The sequence below is a fragment of the Somniosus microcephalus genome, chromosome 3 (genome assembly GCF_052327205.1).
Source record: "Somniosus microcephalus isolate GS21.2 chromosome 3, FLI_Smic_1.0, whole genome shotgun sequence".
In the NCBI taxonomy this organism is placed as follows: Eukaryota; Metazoa; Chordata; class Chondrichthyes; order Squaliformes; family Somniosidae; genus Somniosus; species Somniosus microcephalus.
Genome location: NC_140989.1, coordinates 331303048 through 331313611, shown reverse-complemented (window position 1 = coordinate 331313611; position 10564 = coordinate 331303048). Strand labels below are relative to the sequence as shown.

The 10564-nt window shown below is 49.7% G+C and overlaps 1 protein-coding gene across 1 annotated transcript in view; it reads right to left on the bottom strand.

Moving 5' to 3' along the window:
* ttc22 (tetratricopeptide repeat domain 22) overlaps positions 1 to 10564 on the bottom strand; it is a 45485-nt gene that overhangs the window by 7872 nt on the left and 27049 nt on the right. Inside the window, exon 6 of the mRNA XM_085983161.1 lies at positions 486 to 638. Within this exon, the coding sequence (XP_085839287.1) occupies positions 486 to 638 (153 nt within the window). The remainder of the gene's footprint in view (positions 1 to 485; positions 639 to 10564) is intronic.

The following is a 10564-nucleotide window of genomic DNA, read 5'->3' as shown; positions in this document are numbered from 1 at the left end:
CACATCTAGAGCAGGTCATAATCCACAAGAGCCATAATCCATAACAGTTTGTTAGTCATCAGTTTAATGTACAGCGAATTGCAGTTTTATCTTTGCCTAATCTGCATTAAATATATCAACGTATTGAGCTGCAGGATCTTCAAAGCCATTTTCTATCATTACTTTATGGTTTATCAACATCAGACTCATAAGTACCGAATTTAACCGAACCCGACCGGCGGGAATGGGGAAGGTTCAGGTTGAACGCCCTTTTTACAGCCTGCCCGATCTTGCACTCCATTGACTTCAAAACGGAAGCCCGACCCGAACTCACCCCATTCTTGCTGGACGGATTAGGTTAAAATCAGGGCTATAGAGCCAATTACTGAATGAAAGCATACTTTACCTGACTTGATTTATGGCTGTCCACTGATTATGGTGTAGTGCTCATATTTCTGACTGAAAGAACATTTAAACTTCACAAAGCTCATTCACTCAGTACTCACCTGTCCCATATCCAGGTACGTTTTTAGGCAGGGGTACACAGGCAGTATTAAATCCAAATCGGCTTTTGCTTTAGTTAGTAGCTGTCTGTCTGGCACTCCACTCTGACCCATCTTGACACGTTCAAGGTCTCGAATATACAGTTTTATATGAATCTGGGGGAAGGAACATGATACAAAGAAATGTCAATTGTATGGCACATTGAGTAAGAGTGCTTTCCTTTCACCTCAGATTGGGTTTAAATCCTCCATGCTCTGTAAACTTCAACTCATCCAAAATCCTGCTGCCCTTATCCTATCCTGCACCAAGTCCTGCTCACCCATCACTCTTGTCCTTGCTGATCTACATTAGCTTCCAGTTCCCTCTACACCTCTAATTTAAAATTCTCATCCTCATGTTTAATTCTCTTCATGGTTTTGCTCCCTATCTCTAACCTTCTCTAGTCCTATAACCCCACACCACCTTTCCTAAAATCTGTTCCTGACTTTGGCTTCTTGTGTATCTCTATCTCCATTTGCCCCACCATAGATGGCTGAAGGCATGGACACCAATGACCGCCCCCCGCCCCCCCCCCCACAAACACTTCCGCCTCTCCACCTCCCCCTCATCCTTTAGGACCCTCTTTTTAACCCACCTCTTTCACCACATGTTTGGCCACCCCTTCTAATATATCCTCCTGTGTCTTGGTGACCATTTTTCCCTGACTACGCCTTTGTGAAGTGCCTGTGGACATTTTTCTACTTTAAAGGAACTACATAAATGCAAATTGTTGTTGTTAAGTCCAGCCTAGACTGAAAATCCCCTCTCACTATTGCCTATAAATGTGCTATGAACTTAGGCAGCTTCAACCTGGGGCTATATTTTCTTTTGTTTGCTAATTTTAGCAGAAATGATCACCTCAAATTTGTCCACACTTTTTGCTAAAAATAATAGAATGGAGAAAAATATCCACCCTAGTTCTTAGTGGGTGTAGTCCGCCACCCAGCCGCCCCTGACAGCATGATCAAGGCTGGGATCTTGCCATGCAGGGAGTAAATGTGCATCCTACTATTCCCCGACACAGCCCATCACAGTAACGCATGTCAGGGCCACCTTCAATAGCACCAACATTCAGCTGTCTCCAACAGTAGAAGAAAAGGCCTTTGGTCATGCGCTTCGGCTATCAGGACCCTTTCTCAGGCCCTGCAGATACTGTTCATTTCACTTCTGTTCAGCTGCACCTCGAAGCAGACAGCAAAGCACCCTGTCCACGGACAGACACCCACCCACACCCCCGTCACACACCCACCTCACACACCCCCACCCCCACCCCCCCTCACACACCCCCCACCCCACCTCACACCCCCACACCCCCCCTCACACCCCCCCACCCCCCCCCTCACACACACACACACACACCCCCTCACACACACACACCCCCCCCTCACACACACACCCCCCCCCTCACCCCCCCCCCACACACACACACCCCCTCACACACACACACCCCCCCTCACACACACACACACACCCCCCCCTCACCCCCCCCACACACACACACCCCCCCACACACACACACCCCCCCTCACACACACACCCCCCCTCACACACACACACACACACACACACACCCCCACACACCCCCCCCCCCCCACACACACACACCCCCCCTCACACACACACCCCCCCCCTCACACACACACACACCCCCCCCCTCACCCCCCCCCACACACACACACACACCCCCCACACACACACACACCCCCCCCCTCACACCCCCCCCCACACACACACCCCCCCCCACACACACACACACCCCCCCACACACACAGACACACCCCCCCCCCTCACACACCCCCCCCCACACACACAGACACACACCCCCCCCTTCACCCCCCCCCCCACACACACCCCCCCCCCCCTCACACACACACACACCCCCCCCCTCACCCCCCCCCCCCCCCCCCACACACACACACTGTGGTAAACCACTGTATTGTATATTGCCACCTCTGGGTGGCGCTGTGTATGGAGGCATGCCTCAGCTGACTCCACCCACCACTGTGTGGGTTTCGTTCAGACTTGTTCAGTCACTCACGAAGAAGCATGGTCTCTTCTTAGCTAATAAAAGCCTTATTCATCTCTTCTTTCGACTCATCATCTCTTCTTCGACTCATCACCTTTTATGAAGTAATTGATAAGCGTATCAATTTTATTAGCTAAAAGTTAAATGGCGACACCTGAGGAGCAACAACAGCAACGGATACAGCAGACATTGCTGAGAGCCCTCAGACCACCACGCCTGGACCTCGACCCTCAAGATGTGGGTGCATCAGCCAAGTTTGAACACTGGCTGAGCTGCTTTGAATCCTTCCTCGCAATCTCACAGGTTACAGAGGAGGATCACAAACTGAAAATTTTGACCGCCCAGGTGAGCCATCAAGTATATATGCTAATTCGGGACTCTAATACGTACGTGGCGGCCCTCGAGCTACTAAAAGGGCAATATACGCGCCCAGTGAACACAATTTACGCCCGACACCTCTTGGGATCCCGCAGGCAGCAACCGGGAGAATCGGTAGGGGCATTTGCACGGGCGCTACTGGCACTCTGCAGAGACTGCGATTGTAAAGCGGTAACGGCTGTGGAGCACGCGCAGGGACTCGCCTGTGATGCCTTCGTCAGGGGCCTCCAGTCAGACCACACCCGGCAGAGACTGCTAGAAAGCAAGGAACCCGACCTGAAGACGGCCATTGCCCTTGCGCTCTCGTTAGAGGAGGCCCACCGAAACCTCGAGGCATACCCCCGTAACGGCGCCGAGACATGGCAATCGAAACCGTGGGACACGGGACCGCCGCCCCCGGCACCAACCGCTGCAGCGACCCAACCGAGACAGCAGCCTCCGGTAAGAACTGCTTCGATGCCCAGTAACCAGGCCCAAAAATGCTATTTCTGTGGCCAGTTAAAACATCCCAGAGCGCACTGCCCAGCTAAGACAGCTACCTGCTCGGGCTGCGGGAAGAAAGGCCATTACGCTAACGCCTGCAAGGGGAAGCCAGCCAGCAGCGCAGCGTGCGGGCCGTGGGAGCAGCCATTTTATCCGCCATTTTGTGTACCCCCGGCCGCATGGCATCCGCCGCCATCGTATCCAACGCACTCAACCGCCATTTCGTCACCGGAACCGACCACCGTCTCGGCGGATGACTATAGTGACTCACTAAGCCACATACTGGCCTCCGTGACGCTGGATCAAGGCCACCCTCATCATCTATCCAGCTCCATGATGGATATCGCGGTAAACGGCCGCGCCACCAGTTGCCTGATCGACAGCGGGAGCACAGAGAGTTTCGTCCACCCCGACACGGTACGTAGCCACTCCCTCACGATTCTGCCAACGCACCATCGCATTTCTATGGCGTCCAAGTCCCAGTCAATGGACATCAGCGGCTACTGTGTGGTGACCCTGTCAGTAGGGGGCACTGAATATCAAAAATTTAAACTGCTAGTCCTGCCCCGTCTTTGCGCTGCCGTCCTGCTAGGGTTGGATTTTCAGTGCCACCTTAAGAGTGTCACACTAGCATACGGTGGACCCCTCCCCCCACTCACAGTCTGCAACCAACAACTTTTAAATCGCCCGCTGCAAACCACCTGCAGCCTTTCCACATTAAAAGTCCCCCCCCCTCCCCTGTTCGCTAACCTCACCCGCGACTGTAAACCCATCGCTACCAAAAGCAGGCGGTACAGTGCCGGGGACAGAGCTTTTATCAGCTCTGAGGTGGAGCGGCTCTTGAAGGAGGGCATTATCGAAGGTAGCACTAGCCCCTGGCGAGCCCAGGTTGTAGTCGTTAAAACCACTGCAAAACGCCGCATGGTAATCGACTACAGCCAAACCATAAACCGGTACACCCAGCTGGACGCGTACCCCCTCCCTCGCATATCTGATATGGTCAATCAGATTGCGCAATACAAAGTATTCTCCACCATCGACCTTAAGTCAGCGTACCACCAGCTGCCCATCCGCCATGAGGACCGCCAGTATACTGCCTTCGAGGCAAACGGCCGCCTCTACCACTTCCTTAGGGTCCCCTTCGGCGTCACCAACGGGGTTTCGGTCTTCCAAAGGGAGATGGACCGAATGGTTGACCAGAACGCGCTGCGGGCAACCTTCCCCTATTTGGATAACGTCACCATCTGCGGCCACGACCAGCAGGACCACGACGTTAATCTAGCAAATTTCCTCCGTACGGCCCAACGGCTGAACCTAACGTACAATAAGGAAAAATGTATGTTTCACACCAAGCGCCTGGCCATCCTCGGCTGCGTGGTGGAGAACGGAGTCATCGGGCCCGACCCCGACAGAATGCGCCCCCTAATGGAGCTACCCCTTCCCCACTGCCAAAAAGCACTGAAGAGATGCCTGGGGTTTTTCTCCTACTACGCCCAGTGGGTGCCCCTCTATGCAGACAAAGCCAGGCCCCTCATCAAAGCCACCTCCTTCCCCCTGACACCAGAGGCGTGTGCAGCCTTCACTCTTATCAAGAACGATATCGCGAAGGCCGCAATGCACGCGGTGGATGAGTCCATCCCCTTCCAAGTGGAGAGCGATGCCTCCGACTTCGCCCTAGCCGCGACCCTTAACCAGGCGGGCAGACCCGTGGCCTTTTTCTCAAGGACCCTCCAGGGCCCCGAGACGAGACACTCCTCCGTCGAAAAGGAGGCCCAGGCTATTGTAGAAGCGGTGCGTCACTGGAGGCATTACCTGGCCGGGAAATGATTTACCCTGCTCACTGACCAGCGTTCAGTAGCTTTTATGTTTAATAATAAGCAGAGGGGTAAAATCAAGAACGACAAGATCTTGAGGTGGAGAATCGAACTCTCCACCTACAATTATGATATCTTGTATCGGCCAGGGAAACTCAATGAGCCCCCAGATGCCCTATCACGTGGTACATGCGCCAACGCGCAGAGTGATAGGCTGCAGTCCCTCCACAATGACCTCTGCCACCCGGGGGTCACCAGGTTTTTCCATTTTATCAAATCCCGTAACCTGCCCTACTCCATCGAGGAGGTCAGGACCATGACCAAGAGCTGCCAAATCTGCGCCGAGTGCAAACCGCACTTCTATAGGCCGGACAGAGCAAGCCTGATCAAGGCCACCCGCCCCTTCGAACGCCTGAGCGTCGATTTTAAAGGGCCCCTCCCCTCCGCTGACCGCAATGTGTACTTCCTCAACATAGTTGATGAGTACTCCCGTTTCCCCTTTGCCATCCCTTGCCCAGACATGACCAGTACCACGGTCATCAAGTGTCTGAATGACATCTTCGCTCTGTTCGGGTTCCCCAGCTATATACATAGCGACAGGGGCTCATCGTTCATGAGCGACGAACTTCGGCAGTACCTGCTAACAAGAGGTATCGCCACGAGCAGGACCACCAGTTACAACCCCCGGGGGAACGGCCAGGTGGAAAGGGAGAACGCGACGGTTTGGAAGGCAGTCCTCTTAGCACTAAAATCTAAGGGCCTTCCGACCTCCCGCTGGCAGGAGGTCCTCCCTGCAGCGCTTCACTCCATTCGGTCACTGCTTTGTACTGCCACTAATGCGACCCCTCATGAGAAAATGTTCGTTTTCCCCTGGAAGTCTACATCGGGAACCTCGCTACCGGCATGGTTGACTTCTCCTGGGCCCGTCCTACTGCGGAGGCACGTGAGGACGCATAAAACGGACCCCCTGGTCGAGCGGGTGCACCTCCTACACGCCAATCCCCAGTATGCATGGGTGACATACCCAGACGGGCGGGAGGACACGGTCTCCATACGAGATCTCGCACCCTCGGGTACCCCTGAATTACCACCGTTATCCCCCTTACCACCGTTATCCCCCTTACCACTGTTATCCCCCACCACCCCTCCCAACCCAACCCCTGCAGACGGCATGCCAAAGCCCCAGGAATCTTCGCCAACCACCCAGACACCAGACCCGACGTCGGATGCTGCAACACCACCGCCGCCACCACGACGATCAGGACGTCAGACAAGGCCTCCTGATAGACTTAACTTGTAGTACCCTTCACCCCGCCGGACTTCACATTAAACAAGGGGTGAATGTGGTAAACCACTGTATTGTATATTGCCACCTCTGGGTGGCGCTGTGTATGGAGGCATGCCTCAGCTGACTCCACCCACCACTGTGTGGGTTTCGTTCAGACTTGTTCAGTCACTCACGAAGAAGCATGGTCTCTTCTTAGCTAATAAAAGCCTTATTCATCTCTTCTTTCGACTCGTCATCTCTTCTTCGACTCATCACCTTTTATGAAGTAATTGATAAGCGTATCACACACACACACCCCCCCCTCACACTCACACCCCCCCCCCACACACACACACACCCCCCCCACACACACACACACCCCCCCTCACACACCCCCCCTCACACTCACACCCCCCCCACACACACACACCCCCCCCACACACACACACACCCCCCCTCACACACCCCCCCTCACACAATTTACAATTTACAATTTACAATTTAAATCGCTTTATTGGCATGATAAGTTACATCTTATGTTGCCAAAGCATCAAAATACATTTATGGTTCAGCACATAAACGCAGTTCTATTCATACAGTGTATAAACAGGTATATCCCTGAGTGTATAAATATACATTCGCATTGTTTATATATATTTTTTTCTTAGCTTACTGGTTGTCCCTCTGTTCATGGCAAGCTGCAACATAGTGCGCCGCCAGCGTTACACAGCTTCTCTCCTCTCCCAGTAGGAATGGGAGTTTTTGGTTGTCATTCAGATTTCTGAAATCAGGGCATATTTGTGAGAATTTTTGGTAGAAATTCTCCCTGATGCCCTGATATTTTCCACAAGCTGTGAGGAAGTGCATCTCTGTCTCCACCACTCCCTGACTGCAGTGAGAGCATATCCTGTCCTCTCTTGGCAGCCTGGTCTGCCTGTGTCTGCCTTTTTCGATCGCTAGGCTATGTTCGCTAAGTCTGTACCTTGTCAAGGTTCTTCTCAGTTTGTTATCCTTTACCATGGTCAGGTAATCAGCTATGTTGTATTGTCTGTTTAGGGCCAAGTAGCAATTGAGTTTGCTTTGGGTTTTTGTTGTTTCTGCCCAATATGTCAGATATTTTTCCTTTTGCTTAGCGACGATTGTGTTGGGTCGAATTCTTTGTGTTACCCTGTCACTGTCCTGGGGCTGGTTATTGTTAGTATTGTTAGTAGTTACTTCACTGAGTCCCAGGACTAGTTGACTGAGGGTATTCTTCTTTATGGTCAGCTCTTGGCATTTCAGGGCGTCGTAGTGATAGCATTGGGGATTGCTCATTTGTAGGTGATTCCAAAATTTGGTGGCTCTTTTTTGGATAGTGATTATTAATGGATATTGGCCTAGTTCCGCCCTGCATGCATTGTTTACTGTTTTCCTTTGAGTCCGGAGGATACTTTTACAGAATTCTGCATGTAGGATCTCAATTGGGTGTTTGTCCCATTTTGCAAATTCTTGTTGAGTTAGCGGTCCCCATACCTCACTGCCATAGAGTGCAATTGGTTCAATTACTGATTTGAAAATTTTGAGCCAAATGCTAATTGGGATTTCTATTTGGATTGATTTTTTGATGGCATAGAAAGCCCTTCTTGCTTTCTCTTTCAGTTCATTCACAGCCAGTTTGAAGTTTCCCGTAGAACTGATTTTTAAGCCCAAGTATGTGTAGTTAGTGGTTTGTTCAATTTTGGTTGTTCCTACTGTGAAATTTATTTTGGGTCCCTGATGTTTGGATCTTTGCTGGAACACAAGGACTTTGGTTTTTTGGGGATTTATTGTCAGGGCCCAAGTCTGGCAGTACGACTCCAGCAGGTCCAGGTTTTGCTGTAGCCCCTCTTTAGTAGGTGACAGCAGAACCAGGTCGTCTGCATAGAGGAGGAATTTAACCTTGGATTCATATAGGGTGAGGCCGGGTGCTGTAGATTGTTCAAGTAGTTTTGCCAATCCATTTATGTAAATATTAAAGAGTGTCGGTGAGATTGGCGAGCCCTGCGTCACCCCCCGCCCCTGTGGGAAGTATTTTGTTTGTTTGTCTCCAATTTTAACTGCACATTTGTTGTTTGTATACATTGATTTAATTACATCATATGTTTTCCCTCCTACCCCACTTTCGATAAGTTTCAGGAATAAACCGTCATGCCAGATGGAGTCGAAAGCCTTCTGGAAATCTACAAAGCATGCGTAGATTTTGCTTTTGTTATGGTGAACGTGTTTGTCAATTAGGGTCTGTAGGGTGAAGATATGATCGGATGTTCTATAGTTTGGCAGGAATCCAATTTGGCTTTTACTCAAGACATTGTGCTCCTCAAGGAAGTTTATAAGTCTTTTGTTTATGATGCTACAGAATACCTTCCCCAGGTTACTGTTTACACAGATGCCTCGATAGTTGTTTGGGTCGATTTTGTCCCCACTTTTGTATATGGGCGTTATGAGTCCTTTGTTCCAGATATCAGGGAAATAACCGACACTCAGAACCAAGTTGAAGAGTTTTAGGATAGCCAGTTTCATTTTGTTGTCTGTGTGTTTAATCATCTCGTTTAGTATGCCGTCTGTCCCGCAGGCTTTTCCTGGTCGCAGGTCCTTGAGTTTTTCAAGAAGTTCTTTTTCTGTTATTATGGCGTCCAGCGGGTTTTGGTTATCTTTTATGGCCATTTCTAGCTTTTCCAGTTTTTTGCATATTTGGTGTTGCTCTGGTCTTAGTGTTTTTTTCTGGTATAATTTTTCAAAGTGGTTTACCCATGTGTCCCCATTTTGAATGGCCAAATCGTCGTGTTGTTTTTTGTGTAGTGTTTTCAAGTTTTCCCAGAAACAATTGGAATCAATGGATTCCTCCATGGAGCTGAGTGTATTCTTAATATATTGCTCTTTTTTGGTTCTGAGTGTGTTTCTGTATTGTGTTAGTGTCTGACAATAAGTAAGGCGTAGTTCCTCGTTTTCTGGATGTCTGTGTTTTTGGTTTGATATTTTTCTAAGTTTTTTCCTCATGTTATGGCAATCTCGGTCAAACCATTTTTCATAGTTTTTTGTTTTGGGTTTGTTCTTGCGAGCTTTCAAGTTTGCATTTGTTGCCAAATTATCAAAAATATTGTTTAGTTTACTAACTGCCCGGTTTACGCCTTCTTTATTGTGAGTGTATATGTTATCCAGAAAGGTGTCTAAGAGAGCTTGAGTTGATGCATTGCTAATTGTTTTCTGGTATTTTTCCGTGTCGTTTTTGGCCCATCTGTACGATTTTTTGGTGTTGTACAGTTTACTGGGTTGTGTTTCTATGTTGTTTGTTTCTGTCTTTTTGAGGAACATAGTAATTTGACTGTGATCTGACAGTGTTGTTTGTGGTTTGACTGTGAATGCTCTGAAAGAGGATGGGTCTAAGTCTGTAATCATATAGTCTACTGTGCTGCAGCCAAGAGGTGAGCAATAGGTCGATCTTCCTAGGAGGTCTCCTATGAACCTACCATTGACAATGTACAGACCCAGGTTTCGACAGAGCTGTAGTAGCTGTTTTCCGTTGGTATTTGACTGCTTGTCGCAGTTATGCCTGTATGGAAGGGAAGGGATGTCAAAGTGGTTATTCCCGAAAACATAATTGTTTCCCTGATTATTGGTGAAGTCTGGTTCTTCGCCCGTTCTTGAATTGAGGTCCCCACAGATCAACACGTTCCCTGGGCCTGGTATTGGATAATTTCCCCCTCCATGTTGGAGAAGGTGTCCTCTTTAAAGTACGGGGAATCGATTGGAGGGATATAAAGTGCGCAAATGTAAACATCTTGGGTGTTTGAGATAATCTCCCTCTCAAGTTTGAGCCACATATGGTTTTCGCCCTTTTTTATAAATTTGATGTAATTCTTAAGTTCTGTTTTAAACCAGATCAGTATGCCTCCGGAGTCTCTGCCTTGGGTTACACTTGGTAATTTATTGGAGGGCACCACCAGCTCAGTGTACCCTTGGGGACAGCCAGTGTGTCCTTTTCCTTTATACCAAGTTTCCTGTAAAATGATAATATCTAGGTCTTTAGTTTCATCTATGAACTCTGGGGTCCTACTT